At 41.2% G+C, this 22,966-nt stretch overlaps 1 protein-coding gene across 3 annotated transcripts; it reads right to left on the reverse strand.

The window, feature by feature from the left end:
• Window positions 1-1,078: 1,078 nt before the first annotated feature.
• On the reverse strand, window positions 1,079-21,959 carry acvr2aa (activin A receptor type 2Aa). Of its 3 annotated transcripts, XM_067515667.1 has the most exons (12): window positions 21,020-21,957; window positions 17,603-17,852; window positions 14,622-14,743; window positions 14,016-14,170; window positions 12,873-12,896; window positions 11,036-11,179; window positions 8,929-9,072; window positions 7,888-8,033; window positions 4,673-4,787; window positions 4,227-4,365; window positions 1,767-1,897; window positions 1,079-1,675 (listed from the first exon to the last, which is right to left on the reverse strand). In XM_067515667.1, the coding sequence occupies exons 1-12, from the start codon at window positions 21,072-21,074 to the stop codon at window positions 1,481-1,483; spliced, it is 1,620 nt and encodes a 539-aa protein (XP_067371768.1). In that variant the 5' UTR covers window positions 21,075-21,957; the 3' UTR covers window positions 1,079-1,480. The 3 variants fall into 3 exon arrangements, with proteins under 3 accessions (XP_067371768.1, XP_067371769.1, XP_067371770.1); XM_067515668.1 differs by lacking the exon at window positions 12,873-12,896; XM_067515669.1 differs by lacking the exon at window positions 1,079-1,675 and having other exon boundaries at window positions 1,891-2,027; window positions 21,020-21,959.
• Between the last annotated feature and the right edge of the window lie 1,007 nt (window positions 21,960-22,966).

A 22,966-nucleotide genomic window follows, 5' to 3' on the forward strand; every position in this document is an offset into this window, starting at 1 on the left:
TTAACAAACTCCAGTGTATCAGTCACACTGCAGCAGAACAGCTGAGACTTCTGAATGGAGTCTCGTGCAGCAGAATGACAGCAACTACCAGGACACTGCTTTCATTACAATAAGCACTTAGTTTCACAGTCATGATTCATTTTTATAAACAGCCTGTATCCAGCAAATGAAGCTGTTAGTATGAAATAAAACTAAAGCTCTGTTAGAGTAACTAAATGCTTCTACGATAAGGTCAAAGTCTGTAAATTTAACTTAGCAGTTTCAGTACCATGAGAACCTTTCTGTCAATGGCCTTTAGTCCAGCTCAGTGTTTTGTGTATCATTTTATTTCTGTTTTAAGTGATTCTGGAAGATGAAAGCTGGGGTGTAATAAGAGATTCGGAATAAAGTCCTTTTCAGGAATCAGCAAATTAGAAATACATAAAGACATACAGACATACAGTCCGATAAATGAAAAAGAACAGAAGCAGTACAGTGTACTTCCAGTGTACTTGGCCTGCATTAAAAAAAAAACAGGTCTACAATAATACAGCCTGTAGGTAACAAGTTTATTTTTACTAAAATCACCATCAGCTGTGTGGGTCAACAATCCCCAAAGCAACAACTCCCTGGAGATTATTGCCCACCTTTCTTTCAGTTGTTCAGAACAGATGCAGCCTTTCTAATTAAAAATGTAACATCTTCAAGAACCACAACCAAGTCCAGTGGGCATTGAAAAGCTCCTCTGTGACAACCATTAGGTGGACGACTGAAAATCTTCACAGACTTTTTGTCACTGTACAGTTGTGAATGAGTGGAATCATCAGCTGCTGCTCCAACTAAAATAACCCTATGTCCTCATGAGTCTGGACGCTGAGTCCAAACTTTGGTTGGTGAGGAAAGCTTGCACCAATACTTTACCTGCCAGCAGATCAGCCCTATATAAAATGATTGCTGCAAGAGCCAGGTATCAACCTGTAGAGGGCAGTTTCTTTGTAAAATTCCATTTAAATAACAAATACATACCCATACACAGTGTTTTGTGGTGAGGGCGTTTAATAACTCTTTAATAAATAAACCAAAAATGAAGGCTCTCTGCTCAGTTTGGTTTCTTTTTATTACTCTGACTGAATCGACTTGTCAGGTGTTAAACAACACAAAAGCGTTTTGCTCAATACCTCAGTCACCATGGAAATTAATCTCTATGTATACATGTGATACACAATTATAATGTGTAAATGTGCAGCAGTGACAGACCTTTAGAAACTAGACTTATACTGAAATCTCATTATCTTACAAAAAGTCTTATTTTGTAGTTAAAAAATGGAAGTGATGTCAGACAGGGAGACTCTCTGCATGTTGTCTCTTGGGTTAAGTCTCATGTTGTTGTCAAGGTCACAGGGAATCAGTCTGAAACTCATTTGAGAGATCACATCAGGACACACCTCCATCAGGGTTGTTCTCAAGGTGGGAGTTCCTGGTGCATCCTGATTGGTCCTTGTCATAGACTTGACTCTTTTGGGGGGTACTCTGTGTTTGTTACCATGGTGACGACTGTGACAATGTTGTCAGTTGCCGTGATGTTGGTCTGTCTCTGCATCTGGACAACCCGCTCTGCCACGCAGCCAGCTGACAGCCGGGCCTCTGCCTCATGGTCCCAGCAGTCCTCGATGGTCTCACACAGCAGGGCCAGGCCCTGCACAGATATAAAACAAGTGTATTATGGGTAGTTGGATGTGTTGGTATTAGGGAGAGCAGTGTGTCATGGGTAATGCAGCCTGACTCACTGCGTGTTTCTGCCAGCACTCTCTGAGAACTGGTCTTTGTTTCTTGTGGACCACCACATCCTGCATGTCCTCCAGGGATGGATGCTGACCCACCTCCTCCTCAAATGGCAGCAGGTACTCATCCACCGGACCTGGATCAGAAAGAGGGGGGATGGTCAGAGTCCAATACTTAGAGAGGGGACAGTCACAATTGACTACAGGCACACTGGACCTGGATAAGAGAAGGGGGATGGTCAAAGTCAACTTCTGACACATGGAGACCTGGATCAGAAAGAGAGGACATTGTGTCAGTGTAATTAGTTGTGCTTGGCATGTTAAGTGGGCAGAAAACATCTAAAAAGGTGAAAAATGACTAGGAAAGTAAGCTCCAGCTAAAATTAGCTAAAACTCCTCAGAATCTTAAAGTAGCTTGTTTTCACGATAACTTTATGTCAGAAATTAATGAATGTTCCATCTTATATCTATAAGAGCTTGATGCACACAAGTAGTACAGGACCCTGCAGCACCTCTTTCCGGGGACTGCATTGAACGGCATGTTGGGTAGCTGCACCCAAGACAGGGACTATGTCTACAGTTTAGAAGTGTTCTTCTTCCTTTCCTTTCGTCTGTTCCCCATCTTCTGCATCCTCTTCTCTCATACCAACTAACTTCATCTCCTCTCTCATTACATCCATAAATCTCTTTGGTCTTCCTCTAGACCTCCTGCCTGGCAGCTTTAACCTCAGAATCCATCTACCAATATATTCACAGGCTCTCCGCTGAGAAGTCATTGACACGCGTATTCTGTCTTGCTGCAGCTAACCTTCATTCCTCTGTTTTCGAGAGCAGACCTCCATCTCTCTAAACCTGCTCCCACTACAAATCCCAATGTCATCTGCAAATATCATAATCCATGGAGATTCCTATCTAACCTCATCTGTCAGCCTGTCCATCACCAGAGCAAACAAGAATAGGCTCAGAGCAGATCCTTGACCCACCTCCAACTTGAACTCCTGTCACACCTGCAGCACACCTCACCACTGTCTTACAGCTCTCATACATGTTCTGCACCACTCTAACATACTTCTCTGCCACTCCAGACGTCCTCATACAATACCACAGCTCCTCTCTCTGCACCCTGTCATACGCTTTCTCTAAATCTATGAAGATACAATGCAACTCCCTATGACCTTCTCTGTACTTCTCCATCAGCATCCTCAAAGCAAATACTGCATCTGTTGTACTCTTTCTAGGCATGAAACCATATTGCTTTTCACAAATGCTCACCTTCTTCAATGTCTTCCTCACTTCACTCTTACTAATCTTTGCTACTTCCTGCTCCACACCAGTCTCCTCTTCTACTCTTCGTTCCCTTATATTTTTCCCCATTCATTAACTCTTCAAATTACTCCTTCCATCTTCCCATCACACTCATGGCACCTGTCAATACATTTCCATCCTTGTATTTAATCACACTAACCTGCTGCACATCCTTCCCATCTCTATATCTTTGTCTGGCCAAACTGTACAAATTCACCTCTCCCTCTTTAGTGTCCAACCTACCATACAAGTCCTCATATGCTCTTTGTTTGGCCTTTGCCACCTCTACCTTCACCTTATGCTGCATCTCCCTGTACTCCTTTCTACTCTCTTCAGTCCTCTCAGTGTCCCACTTCTTCTTAGCTAACCTCTTTCTGTATACACTCCTGAACTTCCTCGTTCCACCACCAAGTCTCCTTGTCCACTTTCCTCTTTCCACATGACACACCGAGTACCCTCCTACCTATCTCCCTGATCACATTAGCTGTAGTGGTCCAGTCATCTGGAAGCACCTCCAAACCACCCAGAACCTCTCTCAGCTCCTCCTTGAAAACTACACAGCATTTTTCCTTTTTCAACTTCCACCACTTCGTCCTCCGCTCTGCCTTTGTCCTCTTCATTATCCTCACCAGAGTTATTTTACAAACAACTATCCTGGCTACACTATCCCCTACCAATACTTTAGAGTCACCGATCTCTGGCACAAGAAAACTGGCACAAGAAGACACTGGCTTGTGCCCCCCTGTGGTTGCACTGTCTACAGTTTGGAAGTATTTGGTTTGAAAGAATCAAGCAGATTAAAAGACTGGATTTGTAGCACCCATTAAAACTAGATCATAGAGAACTATGAAAATTGTGAATGATCAGATATTTTAATACTTGCATACCTTGATTTAAAGGAAAACATACTGTATTTAGCATTACTTTTAAGCTGGTTTCATACTTGTGTAAGAGAATGTTTGAGAAATACCTCTGTGTACTTCTAAGAATAGAATAAGCCACATATCTATCAGGCCCAGACAAGAAATAAAAGAAAGTACGATGATACATAATTTTTATTATAATACTAGTACTGCGTTAAATCAGAGAGGCTTTGTAGTTGCAGCTGCTCTTAGTCTCAGACAATGCCTGATACCAGACCTGATGGTCTGCATTTCTTACCGTCTGCAGCTGTGCAGCGGGATGCCAGCTCCCACAGAACCAGACCCACGGCGTACATGTCTATCCTAAGGAAGGCATCTCTCTGGAAATTTATGGCCCCCTCCAGGACCTCTGGAGCCATGTACCTTCTGGTCCCTACCTGACACATACACAGGCAGGGACATGTATGAAACAATAGGGACCGTCAGATTGGATTAGTGACTGTGCAGAATTTAAAAAGAGCTTCACACTACCTACATTACTCAACTACTGTACACATGTACAACTAAATATTTTAAAACATCAGTACTTTTATAACTTAACATTAAATCAATTTATAATTTTGCTCCACCATACTGTATTACTATCCTAAATTAATCTGACTGACCCCATGTATTTACAAGGAGTTTAAATGTGTCTAAAGTCGTTCTGCTGAATTTTTTTTTTCTTTTTCCAGGTGGACTCACCTGTCCGTGTGTGTCTCCTGGAGACTTTCCAGCCTCAAACCTGAGAGCGAGTCCAAAGTCAGCAATGCATGCAGTCAGATCAGACTTCAGCAGGACATTCTTACTCTTAAAGTCTCTGGGGGGGAGAAAAAGTTTTTAAAAAGCTATTATTAAAAAAACAAATTTTATATATATATATATATATGGGTCACCACAGCGAATCATGTGCCTCCATCTAACATTATCTTCTGCTTCCTCTTCTCTCACACCAACTAACTTCATGTTAGTGTTATTCACAGCTTCTCCTCTGAACATGTCCAAAACGCCTCAATCTGGCCTCTCTGACTTTATCTCCGAAACATCTAACATGAGCTGTCCCTCTGATGTCCTCATTCCTTATCCATTCCATCCTCGTCACTCCCAAAGAGAACCTCAACATCTTAAGCTCTGCTACCTCCATCTCTGCCTCCTGTCTTTTCTTCAGTGCCACTGTCTCTAAGCCGACCAACATCGCTGGTCTCACCACCGTCTTGAACACCTTTCCTTTCATTCTCGCTGATACTCTTATCACACAACACACCTGACACTTTTCTCCACCAATTCTAACCTGCTTGCACTCGCCTCTTCACCTCTTCTCCACACTCTCCGTTGCTCTGAAACATTGACCCTAAGTACTTAAAGTCCTGTACCTTCTTCACCTCTGCTCCCTGTAACCTCACCGTTCCCCCTGGGTCCCCCTCATTCACATACATGTATTCTGTCTTACCGCGGCTAAGCTTCATTCCTCTGTTTTCCAGAGAAGACCTGCATCTCTCTCTAGATTTTCCTCCACCATATCCCTGCTCTCACTACAAATCACAATGTCATCCGCAAACCTCATAGTCCAAGGAGATTCCTGTCTAACCTCATCTGTCAGCATGTCCATCACCAGAACAAACAACAAGGGGCTCAGAGCCGATCCTTGATGTTGACCCACCTCCACCTTGATCCTCTGTCACACCTACAGCACACCTCACCCTTGTCTTAAAGCTCTTATTCATGTCCTGCACCACTCTAATATAATTTCTTTGCCACTCCACATTTCCTCATACAATACCACACCTCCTCTCTCGGCACCCTGTCATATGCTTTCTCTAAATCTATGAAGACACAATGCAACTCCCTCTGACCTTCTCTGTACTTCTCCATCAGCATCCTCAAAGCATATACTGCATCTGTTGAACTCTTTCTAGGCATGAAACCATATTGCTGCTCACAAATGTTCACCTCTGCCCTTAGCATAGCATCCACTACGCTTTCTCACAACTTCATTGTTTGGCTCATCAACTTTATTCCTCTGTAGTTGCCACAGCTCTGCACATCTCCCTTGTTCTTAAACGTGGGCACCAGTACACTTCTCCTCGGGCATCCTCTCACTCTCCAAGATCTTGTTAAACAAACTAGTCAGAAACTCTACTGCCACCTTTCCTAGACACTTCCATACCGCCACAGGTATGTCATCAGGACCAACTGCTTTTCCACTCTTCATCCTCCTCAACGTCCTCTTAACTTCACTCTTACTAATCTTTGCTATCTTTGCTCCACACCAGTCACCTCTTCTACTCTTCGTTCCCTTTCATTTTCCTCATTCATCAACTCTTCAAAGTTCTCCTTCCATCTTCCCATCACACATCTGGCACCTGTCAATACATTTCCATCCTTATCTTTAATCACACTAACCTGCTGCACATTCTTCCCATCTCTATCTCTTTGTCTGGCCAACCTGTACAAATTCACCTCTCCCTCTTTAGTGTCCAACCTACCATACAAGTCCTCATATGCTCTTTGTTTGGCCTTTGCCACCTCTACCTTCACCTTACGCTGCATCTCCCCATACTCCTGTCTACTCTCTTCAGTCCTCTAAGAGTCCCACTTCTTCTTAGCTAACCTCTTTCTGTATACACTCCTGAACTTCCTCGTTCCACCACCAAGTCTGCTTGTCCACTTTTCTCTTTCCAGATGACACACCGAGTACCCTCCTACCTGTCTCCCTGAACACATTAGCTGTAGTGGTCCAGTCATCTGAAAGCACCTCCTGACCACCCAGAGCCTGTCTCAGCTCCTCCTTGAAAACTACACAGCATTCTTCCTTTTTCCACCACTTCGTCCTCTGTTCTGCCTTTGTCGTTTTCATCTTCCTAACCAGAGTTATTTTACATACAACTATCCTGTGTTGTCTGGCTACTCCCCCCTACCAATACTTTACAGTCACTGATCTCTTTCAGATTTCAATGTCTACACAAGATGTAGTCCAACTGAGTGCTTCTACCTCCACTCTTATATGTCACCCTATGTTCCTGCCTCTTCTGGAAGAAAGTGTTCACTACAGCCATTTCCATCCTCTTTGCAAAGCCTACCACCATCTGTCCTTCTGCATTCATGTCCTGATTACCAAATCTGCCCATCACATTCTCATCACCTCTGTTCCCTTCACCTAGATGCCACTTGAAATCTGCTCCAATCACCACTCTCTCACCACTGGGGATGCTCTGCATCACTTCATCTAACTCACTCCAGAATTTCTTCTTCTATTCTGACATCCTACCTGTGGGGCATAACCACTAACAACATTGAACATCACTCCTTCAATTTCCAGCTTCAGACTCATCAACCTGTCTGATACACTTTTCACCTCTAGAATGTTCCTCACAAACTCCTTGTTCAGGATAACTCCTACTCAATTTCTCTTCCTATCTGATCCATGGTAGAACAACTTGAATCCTGCTCCTAAGCTTCTAGCCTTGCTACCTTTCCACCTGGTCTCCTGGACACACAGTATATCCACCTTCCTTCTCTGCATCATGTCAATCAACTCTCTAGCCTTCCCTGTCATAGTCCCAACATTCAAAGTCCCTACTGTTTTAGCTTTTCTCTTCTCTTTCTGCCTACAAACACACCTTCCACCTCTCCTTCTTCGACTTCGACCAACAGTAGTCCAATTTCCACCGGTACCCCGTAGGTCAACAGCACCGGTGGCAGTCGTTGTTAACCCGTGCCCAGACCGATCCGGTATGGAAGTCATTGTCACGATTCGCATTTTTAATTAGGCATGTGTTTTACGTCGGACGCCCTTCCTGAAACAACCCTCTGCATTTATCCAGACTTGGGACTGGCACAAGAAGACACTGGTTGTGCCCCCTTGTGGTTGCATTTTTTAAATATATATATAGAAACATGGTGTTTGGGGGTGTGTGTACCTGTGTGCAACTGCGGGTTTCTGTCCATTCATGTTTCCAGGTATGTCTTCATGCAGGTAGGCAAGACCTCGGGACATGGACTGAGCTATGACACAGAGTTCTGTCCAGGACAGAACGCTGGCCTTCAGGTAGTCCATCAGAGAACCCTGATCATAGAAAACATGTTATTGATGAATTATATTTAATATGTTTTAACATTTTAACATGTTATTACAATAATTTCTGTTCAAAAATAACAAAAGGTTTGAGTTATGAAACTAAGTACGTTTGCTACTGTATTTAGGTTCAATTTTCCTGAGCTTGCTGGAGTATTTCCATTTTAGGCTACTTTTAATTTAACTCTACTACTATTCTGAAGAAATTTAATTTACAGCTTCAGCTTCTACTGGTTGGGGCATACACTGCTTAAAAACCGTTTAAATATTACTAGATGCAGTCCCATTTGGCCCTTATTTTTACTATAGTTTTTCTTTTCCCAATTAACTTTGTACATAGTACATGTTAAATACAGCAACAGTATTCTAATCTACTGATCTATTTCTTAAAGGACTAATGCACTTAGATTATGTATTTTTGTACTTCAACTTGAGTAAAAAAATTGAAGCAGAATGGCAACTCTAAACTTATGGCATAAGCTGAAAAAAAGAAAAAAGTTCAAATATTTTGGAATATTATTAATCAGAATCAAAAATACATTATTAATCGCACAGAGGAAATTACTTCGTCCCAGATTCTCTATGCACGAGTAGGAAATTGTGCATAAGAAATTTGACATATAAACATAAAAATGACAAAAAATGTGTAACGTAAACAATTTACATAGTACACATTAGGCAAATACTTGCACATTTATTTGAATATTGTGTACTTTTATCACCTCTGGACATTACAGACAGATTAGAACCATAGCATTATTTATCTAATATGTTTTTCATTAATTTGAGTTTTTTTTTAATTTATCTTTAATGATTCGGATTTTAATTTAAATCTTTGTTCAGTATCTGTGAGATGCTGGTCACCCCCAACAGGGGGCAGAGTTACCTTCTCATGGTAGGCTGTGATGAGCCACAGCTCCATTTCCAGGTGACTTCCTCTCTTCTCTGCTCCAATGAACTGCAGCAGGTTTTCGTGTCTCATCCCTTTCAGGTTGTAGATCTCGTACTCATTCTGCCATGACTGCTTATCCTGAAGGCACAAGTAAGTGTTTATGATGGAAAATGGGCAGAATTAGCTAAAGAAGACTGAAACATGCAGGATAAGAATTTAGAGTTACTCCCTCAAAAAATGTATTATTCACTCTTTGTGCTTGTACATGTCAATATTAGCAGGACCATAAACAGAAAAATTATATTTTCCAGGGACTGAGTTACTGTGTCTTCTGTGTATGTGCGCACGTTTTCATCTGATCAAGTTACACACTGTCTTTTTCATAATGTTGAGTCCGCACAAATACTGTGTGGAGCAGGATCAGGGTTTGATTCTTCAGCGGCTCAGAAATGAGTAGAACTGAACCTGCAGCAGCCCAAGACACTGTATCTGGTGTCTCTACAGCTGCACTTTCCTTCGTACACATTAAATGTTTCTAGTTACATTTACATACAAAAGTTAAAGACATAATGCTGCCACATACTAAACCAGGGGTTGAACTGCACTGAAATGGTAACACTAAGCTGCTGGAGACAAAACTAAATGATCACATAACTCTCAGTACCAGTTCATGTCTGTAAAGTTGTTGAAATACATGGTCAGCACGGAGGGGATTAAAGCTCAGAGCTTAAAGTCTGAACATGCTCTGACAGTATGAGGGTAGGGGGTGCTTTACAGCTGGTTCTGTACTAGGGGTGGGACCAAAAAAAAAATAAAAAAATCAATAAATAAAAATAAAAATCGATTGTTGATTTCTCGTGATATTCCAACAAGACTATATCGATACTCTGACGTCACTTATTAAATTGACACCCCCACATTGAGGCTGTTTGCCATTTGGGCTTACCAGAGCGGCGCTGATGACTGACGCATCTGCATTGTTTAAATTATTCGTTTGGATCCACTTAAAATTTTAAGCAAAGTTGCCAAAAAAGGTTGCTAAAAACTGTAATCTGCAAGAACTGTCTTGAAAAACTTAAGTACAATGGCAACACGACCAACATGCATGTCCATCTTTCTCTCCATCATCCTGATTTGTGTGAGAAAACAATGAACTTTAATGCTGCAACACTTTCACGGTTACAGGTACAAATCTTCCTTTTTCATTGCCAAGGGTGATGGACTTGGCCTTACAACGTAGTGGAAAATGAAAGTTTTCACCAAATACTGAAAACACAGGAACCAGGGTTGAAAATCCAGAGTCAAAAATATTTCACCCAAATAACGGTTCTAGCTCTGTACAACAGACGAGAGAGAAGGTAGATAATGCACTCGAAGCTGCTGTGGGAGATGCCTACAACGCATGGGTGTGAACAGCCACGGAGTCTTATGTGATCATTTTATTGATGTTACCTTCCATTGCTATATATATATTTCCTCTCTGACAGTGCTTTTTTATGTTTAAGGCAGCTTGACAGTTAACCTGTGATTCCCAACCCTAGTGTGTACTGGAACCAGTTCAATTGTACCTGAACCAGTATTTGAAACATGAGTTAAAGGCCACCCATCCCAGAATCAGGACCAGACAGAGACATACAGGAAGTAAATTATTCATAGAGAAGCTAAACACTGATTGTGCAGTTAGTGATTTCTGTAAAAACAAAACTCCGGTCAGTAAACACGAGCCCAGGTGGACTGACGCAAGCGGATCTCAGTGACACGAGAGTTCCCGACTTTGCCATGGAGAAAACAGGAGGCAGCAGAACCTGATGTTCTCAGTAACTCAGTGACAGTCTGAGGGTCATCACTAAGCTTTACTGAGCACATCTCCTTCTCTCAGGCAGCAGATTCTTACTCTACAACATCAGAAAGATCAGACCCTACCTTTCTGGAGATGCTGCAGTTTGTCCTCATGTCAGACAGAGATTTGCTGCATTCCTCCTAAAAGTATCTGATGATGCTAAATGTAAATCTTCTCTAGTTTTTACACCTATCTTTCTGTGTCTGTGTAACAGCTAATGATGGAGATGTTGTTATGTGTATCAGGCAGCAGAAGACAGACCTGCGTAGGGAAGATTTTGACAGCCACGTATTCATTGAGCAGCTGAGCCTTCCACACACAGCCAAAGCGCCCCCTGGCTTTGATCTCCAACAGCTGCAGGGACTTCTGGCCCAGGATGTGGGACAGGGGCAGCGGACCAGGGTCCTGGAGGAAACACAACAAACAACAACAACAGAGTGTAGGAGTGCAGAGACTCTTCTCCTGCTGCATTATCTGCTCCTGGATAAATCTAGACTATATATCCACCATATAGGAATTGATCCCATTCACTTTCGAAAACTAGGAAAGAAGAGATTTTACATCTGACTGAAAATCTAAAATGAAAAAGTCATTCTTTTCTAGACTGTTGTTTCAGAAACTAACATTTCTCCTGGTGAGTCCAGAAAAACATGGAGCAGCTTTGGGGTATCACCCCTAAAGTCCTGTACAAAAAAATGTAGCTTAATATAAACACAACAAACCCAAACTGTTTCCTGCTTCAGTGGCACTGTTATCTGGTCACTGTTGTCCTCTTCCTGCTGCTTTTCTGAAGACAGGCTGGAGTAGTAGTTCAGACATCCCTCACCCCAACCACGTTTTCCAGTTCCTTTTGCAAGGACCAGACATTCCCTGAGCACATGACATATAAACTACTCACAAAAAGTTAGGGATATTCAACTTTTGGGTGAAATTTCAGAATGCACCTAAAATGCACTATAGCCTTTAGAGGTGAAGTTAATTTGACCTTCTCTAAGCTTTTGAATGCACACGACCAACTGTTTCAGTAATTATTCCATACCATGCTGTTCTCTAACAAGGAGATTAAGCACAAAAATCACAGTGTCTGATCAAACAACTAAATGTTCTGGTTCAACGACTATTTGTATTTAAAGAGTCCTCTTTATCATGCTGTTCACATTTTCACATCATGAGACCAAGACGACACTTAACAACTGACAAGTTATTGAGACACTGACATTTTTTGTTGTGGTAAACCCACCACTGTTGTTGGCTTAGCTTTTGTTTCAATAAATTGTTTGAGATAAAGAAAGGACCATTGCGTGCTTCTACTTAAGTGCCCTACTTTCATGATATAATATCACGTTAGCACAAACTCTTTCCATAAATTTCACCTGAAGGTCGAATATCCCTAACTTTTTGTGAGTAGTGTATAATCTCTCCATTGTCTTCCACCATTCTACCAGTTTCATATACCCAGGAAACCTCCAATGGAAGGACCCCAGGAGGATACTGAACTGCCCCAAATGTTTCTGTCTACATCAACCAGTAGCTGAGCCTGGCCACCCTACAGACAAAATTCACTTCAACTCAAATAATGATCTAAAGCTTTTAGTCACTACCCAGAGCTCAGGACTACAGGTGAGGGTTAGAACATAAACTAAGTATGAGCTTTGCCTACAGGCTCAGATACAATGTCAACACTGCTCTACCAGTTCTTTTGTCTTCTGTTGAGATTGTTTTTACTTTCAACAGGTTACTACTATCTTAACCTGTAACTGTCACGTTCAAATAAAGCCTAAATTCCTAATAAAGTGCCAGCACTAAACCCGGTTCACTGGTCTCTGTCTAAACTAGAGATAAGACTGCTTTGAGAATGTACAGTCTCGTACTGACACCATGCTCAGGGTTTTGGACAAACTCATATGGTTCATGCATACATCCGTCCATCAGTGCTCAGTCAGTCACCATTACAGAGCACAATTACAAACAGAAACAAATACACAAGCGTTTCCAAAAGAAAAGCTGTGTCAAGCTGGATGACAAAACAGATACACAATTAAACCCACAGAAAATCACATAAAGCCAGTGAAAGGGAAAAGGCATTTGATCTTCTTACCTCGATCATTATATGAAAGGCATGCTGAGAGAGAGAGAGACAGAGGCAGACTTAGAATGACCAATACAACATGTTGTTACCCTTAGCACCTCTGTATCTCAGACTAATATTTGGACATCAGGAGTGGGGGTCAGAGTCTCGTTCATATGTCAGACCCCTAGATTATAAGCTTTAAACATAAACCTCTGATAACTAAACAAGTGTTACCGTGTCATGCTGGTGTCATGTCCGAGACACTGTTCTGTTAAAACAAGGACCTGTAACATCTGCAGTTTATATCCACACCAACTCATATAAAGTCTGGATTAGAGTCACATTTGCTATTAAACATCCAAAGTACCATTATACATCCAGAGTTTTCATCATTATTGAAAAGTGATCAAACACAGCCTCACTATTGATATTAAACCTACAGGTGGACTAATAAATGGATGATTATTAAGTTGTTTAAATTATTCAAATTTGATGCAGATAGAAAGAGATGAAGACAAAAAAGGCTGCACGACGTATTTCTCAACATTACGGAGATGTGCACATGCACAATTTTCATATTGCAGTACGTGAGGCAAATTAATTAAATTAATTAAAACACGCTACATATCGTTAGTTCTGTTTGATACAAAATGAAAACTCACTTAGTTCTCCTTTACCATGACTTATTTACAAGAGAAATCTGTCAAACAAAACTATTTTAAGGATTATCTGATGCACGTGTAGGGTCTGCGAGCACAGCAAACCCCCAACAACAATCAGTCTTGATCAGCAACAGAAAGGACAACATTGACTAAAAACAGTTACTTTGTTAACAGTGTTTTCATGGTCAGTTAACAAATGTATTAAACTATGTTATTTCCCCCTTCCAAATCACTACAGAAGAGCAATCAATACTCACCTGCTAACGTGTTTTGTGCACTGAAATCAGTTGCATAATCAGTATTCTGCATAGATGTGCCATTTAATTCAAACACACTTTTTCAGTGAATGCTTTTGCAACTTAAGAAAGTGAACGTGAGTGGCAAATATTTTATTTACTTGAAGCACGTTCTACACTCTCTGGTCAGCCGCCAGTACATTTAGCAGTTATTTTCCTGTCCTGTCTTTTAGTAACTCCCACACAAACAGTACAGAAGAAATGTTTCTCACCTGTGTGGGAACCAGCACTGGTGGGTACACCAGTTTGTGGTGTCGGTACAGCCAGAAGGAGAGGAGGATGATAGCAGTGATGGCCATAATGGGAACCAGTGAGTACATCAGAGTTGTCAGTACTGGAGGATTCGCTGATACTGGTTTGTTCGTTGCTACGGAAACACACAGGGACAATTAATAAAGTCAATTTATAAAGTCACACTGACACTGAAAAATTATTAATAAGATGACTAATCACCTACTTGTGTAAACTAATGATGAGCACAAGATAAAACTAGAGTCTTTTCACAAAGTTTTGTCTCAAATGTTCAAATATCTCAAACTTCAGTGGTAAGTGAACAACTTTAGTAATATAATAATAAATATAATATAAAGGTTTTTGCTTCTCTAAGGAGTTTTTTTATTTTACTATCTATCTTTTTTATTTACCATTTATTGGTTGAGTATAAAGTGAAGCTGAGAGGTGTAAAACTAATCATCCAACTGTGAGTCAAACAAATCTGAGAGAAAACAGCAGAAACAACTCCACTCTAAAAGGAAGTCACTCTACTAGAGCTGATGTGTCCACACACAGGTAAACACGTGAGTCCAGGGAAGACTTACTGGGTATCTGCAGCTGGCTGCTGCTGCTGTCTGGACTGTAGAAGAACTTATCGTTGCACATACTTCCTTCACAGCAGCAGAAGAACACTTCAGGAGTATCTTTCTTTTCCACACACTGGCTCCTGTTGACATGACAACACACACATAGTTACCACAGAATCTCAGTCCTACACACATACTCACCATGTCAGAGTCTTAGTCCTCATTCTCTGGAGAGGACTTTAACATGTCAGAAACCTCTTTGACACATGCACTGGAATTCTGATATTGTACTGACATTGTCAGTAGGGACTGTATGTGAGAATGCAAATGTCTGAATGAGACGCTCCCCACATTATATGAACTTTATCCTACCAGCTCTCTGGTACAAGGGTCTGGTACTGTATGTGCGTGAGCTCACAACACCGTGTCCCAATTGTTAGAAGGTTTAAAAGTGAGAAATTTGTGTGTTTCTATCACTCAATTACGACAGCACACCTGAAACATTACTTGCTCTTCTCCACGGCCCAGGCAATGTGACCTATAAATAATATTACAATATTTTTAGGCTACACCGAATTTTTTAAATCTCCTGTAAAGCATTTTAGTAAAGCTAAATGTAACCCTTTTATGCATACTATCACATGATTACGAGGATTCCAATAGTCTCTGTGACATGTCTGCATTAAAACATGTTTATAATCAGTAGTGGTTTCCTGTCAACTTAAATTGATCAAAACTGTATTTATTCAAACCAAGAAACTGTTACTATGTCACTACAGCCTGGTGCTTGCCTAATCAGAACTGAAACTGTCATTTAAGTTTACAAGTTAGTTAAGTTATCACAACTGCAATCACCCCGTTAAAAACACGTCTTTTCTGTTTCCCGTCTTTAAGTTACTTCTTTTATGCAGCACCCTGAATTTCACCCCCTATTCTGTCTCCTCATCCATTCACTCCAAAATATACAACACCACTGTTTTAAAAATCCAACAATGCATCATGATGATACAGGTTAGAAGCTGTGGAGATAATGTCAAGCTAACAAAAACTGCTTTTAAGACTAGCATGACAGCAGTATTCATTTACATTTAGCCATTTAGCAGACGCCTTTATCCAAAGCGACTTACAAGTGAGGTACAACGCAGAATCCAAGTCATGGAGAAAACATCAAAGCAAAGTCCTATCAGAAAAGTGTTCACATTTCACGAGATGCAAGTGCGAGAAAGACCAGAAAAGCAGTTGTTTTTTTGAATAGATTTAAGTGCATAGGAAGATGCGGAAGAGTTATGTTTTCAGCAGTTTTTGGAATATTGGGAGTGACTTTGCTGAGCGTGCAGAGTTTGGAAGCTCTTTCCACGATTGTGGGGTTATTGCGGTGAAGAGTTTTGCTTGGTGCATTCATTTTCAATCTCATGTAACTCATGTGAAAGGGTGATTGATAATTTCATCATGTATACAGGATTGATCCTGATGTGGAGATATAATGTTCCAAAACAGAGTGCTCCCAGAATATATAGAGCAAAATGAGAGCAGGAGTCTACAAGGGGGAGGGAAGGAAAAAATGCAAGTAAGACCAATGCTGGTAGCTTATATACTAATCTACTACATCCCACAGAGAACAACCCAGTACATGTTGAAAATATTCAATTTTCATATATTCCGCTACATGAGTTGTGATGTCCAGCTATTACAAAGTTTTTTTTGTCCTTTTTAAACACCCAAAACCAGAAATAAAGAAATGTGTCTACAAGAAAGCAGCCCACACTTCAAAGCAGTGACATGATCAGTTCACATGATTAGCTCCTGTTTACCAGGTTTAAATGGCCACTTATATAGCACTTTTATCCAAAGCACTTTACAATGTTGATTCCCATTCACACAGACACACAGACACACGGCAGTGGCTGCCATGCTCACCGTGCTACAAACACACTAAAGAGGGTTGGGTACACTTAAGCTATAGAAGACACCTCAAAGGTTTGTGTCCAGTTTTTAACACCAGCAATAGAACCAGGATGTGTCAGAATCTGTGTCTGATAGAGGTTAACACATACTGACAGTGGATCGGAGACCACGAGGAAAGCTGAAATGTTTGCTTTGCTGCAGGTTTTTGCTTGTTTAGAAGTTGTTTCAATAAACTATTGTAATGGGCTTGTATTTGCTGAGATTATTCTGAGCATACAGAGACAAACAAAACATTAGACATTGTCAAACTGAGCATCTCCCCTCAGCTGGGCTTTGTTCTCCTACTGACCTGCAATGTCCACTGTGTGTATGAGTGTGCAGTGTTGAGCTAGATATTTTCAGATCTGCTAATTTCACTCACTGCTTTCTTCAAGTGCTAATACATTTTTAAAATTCAGTCAGTATTCCTAATGCACGTACATTTCTGGCACTCTGAGCAGCAATGACTTCATGACTTTTTTTTATGAATACCATCTTAGCCATTAGAGACAGAATTCACCAGATGCTCCCCCCAAATATTACAGATAGATCTTCCTCTTCCCCACTGTATGACATTAACCATGTGTCTTCTTTCTTCCGTAGTTGTCTGTCTCCCTCTCTCATTCTGCAGGTGTCTCTGGCATTGGAGCTGTATGTTTTACAGTGTTCAGCTACTGGTCCAACCAACCTGCCCGATGTTTTGTTGTTTCTTTTTGTTGCTCTTTTCTTTTCTCTCTCCGCTTTCCACTCAATCCAACCGATCAAGGCAGATGGCCACCTACCCTGAGCCTGGTTGTCCTGGAGGCCTCATCCATTAAAGGGAGTTCTTCCCTCTGCACCGATGCCTAGGACTTGGCCTAGGGGGGTTGTTGGGTTTTCTCTATACATCTTTAGTCTTTACTTTTTGTAATGTAAAAAACCTTGAGATGACTTTGATTCAAATTGGCGCTATTTGAACATGTACTGGATTAATTCAAATAAGTTCTGTCAGAGCTCTAAAAGTATTGAAGTTCGATACCCAGCTCTAGGTAGCAGTCACCTGAGATAGTGGTTACCTGTCATAGCAGTTGACATCATCCAGCCAGCAGCCCTGTTTCACCACCCGAACCACCCCTGACACATTCTTCCAGGTGGCGAAACAGTGCAGCCTCTTGTCCTTCTCTCCATAACAAGTCTCCACTCTGCTGATGTTTCCCCGACCCTCACCTACTGATGATAATGATGATGAGAAGGAGGAGGAAGAGGGTGAAGGGCTGTAGCTGTAGTGGACACACTTCTGAGTGTCTGAGCGACCCAGGATGGCACCTAAAAAAACAAAAAAAGAGAGTCATAGGTGAGTCAGTTTGAGCATACCTACACAGTCAAGGAGATGCATTTTATATTTTTATGCAAACATACATACATGTTGAACCTCTTAATCATGGAAAGGACATTTATTCAATTTACTTCAAAAAGTATCCATACACTATATCACAATAACAGTGAATGTCACAGTAAAAACTTGACCCGTTTAATTCTTTTTGTCCAGTAGATGGCTTAGTAGAGAAAATGAAGCCTCAAAGCTGTGCCCTTGAATGAACCAATTTGATGAAAAGCTTCAATGTTTCATAAAGTTTTATCTCACCATCACTGTTTATCTAAAGTTTATCACTTTATTATCTGAAGTTCTAAACTGTTTTGCTTCTAGTATTACTTGCTGGACAGTAAAATTCACATCAATCGACTGCACAGTTAAAGGCAGGCCCACACTATAGAACACTCACACAACTGTACAGCCAATTATGAATGTAATTTAGATATGACAACTGGTCAGACCAACTTGGCCCTGGTCTTGGCCTGTTTGGCTCAGCTGGTGCTGACAGTCGGCAGGCACCATCATCAATTGTGTCACAATTCTAGTTTTATTCTTAAGACCCAGTGGCCATATTCAATTGCCAAAAGAAATACATGTTCAATGTTTACTACCAGTATTTTCAACCAATAACATGAAAACTCAGGGAGACCTGACCTACAGCTTTACCTCCAGTTAGTGCTATATAATTTTTTTTTTTGTCCTTGTATCTTATCCTGTAAGTTCAGGATCGCCACAGCGGATCACTTTGACACATTATCGGGAAGAGCTGGGCGCAAACTGCCGACCCTGTGTTTGGTGGGCGGCCACTCTACTAAACTGAGTCACTGCCGCCCCAGTGTTGTTGTTTTTTTACCTAAATTTTCATCTGTAGGCTCTATAGTTTGCATTGTTCTCACCTTTCTATCTACGATTTTACTGCATGTATTCATTTTTGTACCTTTATATACAAAATGCCAAGTAAAAAGTCAAAGTTCTCACTTGCCACCATATTATTCCACTCCTGTGGTATTTGTGGGTGTATCCATCTCTAGGACTTCCAGGCCTTCCTGAACTGTCTTTTGTGGTATTGCGCACAGTTTACTCAACCATACTTGTGTGCTACTTCCAGACTGTAAGGACTCTGCAGTGGAGACACACCTGAAGACTAACTAAGACTTTCAAAAACTCAACCCTTCAAAAACTTAACCCTTCACACTGGAACACTGTTTCCACCAGCTGTCTAAGATTTCTAATCTCTGACAGTCTGGAGGTAGCACACACCTGAGGACTGACATTTTAAGCGAGGCTGGGCGATATGGAAAAAATCTTATTACAAAAATGTTTTCAAATCAGTTGAAACTAATATATATCAGGACATAAACTAAATTAAACTATTTTGTCATGCTTAATAGTTCATTTTTAATGTTAAGGTATATGTGAAGATGATATAGGCCTGCATTTGATTTAAATATAATTTTCTGTCAGAAACTTGGTCACAATTGAAGTTTTGGTTTATTACACCCTATTTAAAATGAATGAGGGAGCTAAAACATTAGAGACCTGGAGGTGGTTCTAATGTTTTAGCTGGAGTCCATTACCACTACGATCTCAATAATAAGAATTATCACCTTTCTGACGGTTTCAACCTAAAACTGAGAAACTATAACATTGTAAACGTACAATCCAAGGCAGAGCTGCTATATTGGATTGTGTTCAGGTTTTACAAAAGAACACACTAAATTTATTGATCAACTACAAATAAATAACAATTTTAATTTTTAAATCTTAAAGCTTCTTAATTTTACAGGAGAATAAAGGCTAGTTTTTTGTCCAGTTCGAAATAAATAAAGTAAGACTTTTCCATTTAAAATGTTTTATTCTTTGTGATTTCTGACTAACTATTTAACTAATTAGCCTTATTAAGCTATTCTTCTGCTTTGGGTAGTTTGTGCTCTGCTCATACTTTCTGCTTTTTGTTTGTGGCTCCATCCTATTTTTTTATTATTTACAGTTGTTGGTGAAAAACTGCATCCATGTCAATCTCACAGGGTTACAGTTGCCTCTGTGTGCGGAACATCAGAGCAAGTTGGGCACAAAACTGGCATGCACTGTGCCCTGATCACCAGAAATAGAGTTTCAATAATAGCAATCTGTTACTGCTGCTAGTGCTGAAAAGTCAGGAGCAGCTAATTCACTTCAGAACAACTCTACCACCACCTATGACATTACAACCTACAATTCATGGCAGAGCTGCTGGATTGGATTGCATTAGATTGTACAGGTGTACCTAAATAACTGACCAGTGAGTGCTTATTTAGACCACTTCAGACACCACTGCACTCATTTTATACTGTATTTTCTCTCCTTGATCAAGAACAAGCTGCAAAACTTCCCTTCCCCCATCACTCCAGAATCAGGTTCTGTAAATCAGAAGCCAACTTAAGGATTGTTTCTACTGTTCACCTGACAGATGTTCTCTATACAGATGAGTCACCCATGATTTTAAAGCAAGTCTTTTGAAAACAAAAGCAAGGCATCTGCCACACCTCCACTTGAAGGAGAGCCTTCAAACTAACACTGATGAACAGAGAAATAAAACAATGTAATGTTCTTGTGAACTGACATTTTGACATTTACTAGCTCTCTCTCTCACACACACATACACACACACAGCATTAACATTTAAAACATTTATAATCCACCACACAGCATGACATCTGACTGTGGATAAGAAGCTACTCCAGATGTTTGTCCTACAGCAACATCACTTGTCTAGAAGTTTTACTGAGACCCGACACATTCACATTCGGTCACATTAAAAGTCAGATCTGCAGCACTTTTATTGTGAAGAACTTGTACTTTAATAAGGGGCAGAGTCATAGCGTCAGCCTGCTGTGCTGATATTTAGATTTAGACCATGTCAAGATGGTGTGGATGTGTTACAAATCTGAAATTGTTTTTAAGTGCTTGATTACATTGTCTCAGACAAGTGTCTGATTTGGATCTGGCCTAAGGAGGTTCTGATGTGGAATAAAAACTGTAAAATATTTTTTTTCTTAAAATCTTATGTCTGAGTTAGTGTTTTACACAAAACTTTTACAGATGTCACAGGTGTTGCAGGTGACGTCAGAAAACTCACCTGAGGAACAGGAGATGAGGAAAACAGTGAAGGCCAGTTTAGTGGTTGGACCCATTGTGGATCCTGTATTTAAGTTAGAATCCCGAAGAGAACCTGGATAACGTCCCTTTTAACTAGCTCTAGCGATAGCCACTGAAAACCGGTACCATATCCCGGTTCACACGTGTGACACAGTCCGGGTCAGATGTAATTCATTTTTCCGAGGGCAGGCCCGGTCACAGAGAAGGTTGCACCAGCGACACGCTAGTTAATAATATGTGGTTTACAGAGCCCTTCATCGGTATCAAACAGTCAACAATTCACGGGGTATATACAGGAATACCAGTGGCATAGAAGCTGGGAAACAAGCTTTTCTCCGGCATTGTCATCGACCGACAACTCAGTGGAGCTCCGGCTAACAGTTGGCTGACGGTGAAGTCGCTCAAACCCCTGCTTTGATTTACAAAATCTATCACTGTTCTCGGGACAAGCCGTCTCATAGAAGTAAAGGTTCAACCTGTTATTATGTAAAACAAGCATTTGGCAGACTGCTACGAACAACGTCCTGGTGCTGTGATCAGGGATCAGAGTACACGCCTGGGAGCAGCCTACACGAGCGGCCGCGCTGTCCCTCACTGGTGAGCACAGCTCGGGCATCGAACAGCTAGCTGGCCCGCCTAGCTGTTAGCTTAGCTCCTCAAGTAGTTCGACTGGTTTGATGGGAGCGTGTTTCCTCTCTGGAAACCGAAAAGGAAAACCACAGACCGCAAAAACAAGCAAGTGGATTCTGTCTGTGCTGCGGCTGACCTGTCGTGGAAATTCTCCCACAGTGCCCAGGACATGAACCTCCCCTGGAGCGAGTGCTCCGGTTTAGCTCCACTCTCTCCTTGCTAGAGCGAACACAGGAAAGATGGCCGCCAGCTCCGATTGTTTTGGGGTTTTTTCACCTTCTTCCACAGTCGTCTGTCACACCGGCGTAACTGAAAGCAGCGGTAACCAGTGGGGAGCTACGCCCGTTTTCCTCAACCAATCCTGATCGGCTTTCTGACGCAGGACGGTTGGAATGTCAGCGAAGGTCCGCCCCCTGTCAGATTCGCTGCTCCGGATGCTTTCACACCAATATTCACACAATTAATGAGTGGATGAAAACATAGAAAAAAAACATCAGACTAACCACTAGGCCACACAATGGCTGTGTTCGTAATCACCCTCTTCGCATTCATTACTTACTCCCTATAAAATGTTAACGAAGTAGTTCAGTCAATGCAGTGAATTGACCTTTGACAATTACTAACTCCACCATCACTAACAGCTGTTATTAACTTTCTCATCTCTGAAACGGGTAGTATTGTATTGTTTACATGCTGTGCACACTTGTTACTTTTAGTGTACTACCTAGTTGATAGATTTACATACTCGACATTCAGCCACTACTACAAAACAGCAAAAACACTATAGAGTGAGCAGGGGATGATTTTAGACAGTGCAGATGTTTTATGAGTCCATTTTAGCCAGCTCCATCTTCTATGCTGTGGTTTGCTGGGGCAGCAATATTAGGTGGCAGACTGGACAAACTAATAAGGAGGGCTGGTTCTGTTCTGGGGGAGAAGCTGGACCCTCTGCATGTTGTGGCTGAGGGGAGAATGTTGTCCAAACTCCTCTCAATCCTGGACAATCCCTCCTACCCACTCCACTGCGTGCTGACTGCACAAAGGAGCGCTTTCAGCGTGACACTGATCACAGTCAAGTGCTCCACAGAACACCACAGGAGATCCTTCTGTAAAAGGGAGGGAGAGTAAATGGCCGAAATGCACAAATAGTATGGTTTTATTTCATTTATGTTTACTCCTCTAGCTGTTTTTTTTTTACTTATTGTCATGCTGTTTAAACATTACAAAGTCCTCAGTGAAAAAATACTCACATAAAGAACCTTGCAATCTTCCTAAGAGATGCTTAAAGACAGTGGCA

The sequence above is a fragment of the Channa argus genome, chromosome 9 (genome assembly GCF_033026475.1).
Source record: "Channa argus isolate prfri chromosome 9, Channa argus male v1.0, whole genome shotgun sequence".
In the NCBI taxonomy this organism is placed as follows: Eukaryota; Metazoa; Chordata; class Actinopteri; order Anabantiformes; family Channidae; genus Channa; species Channa argus.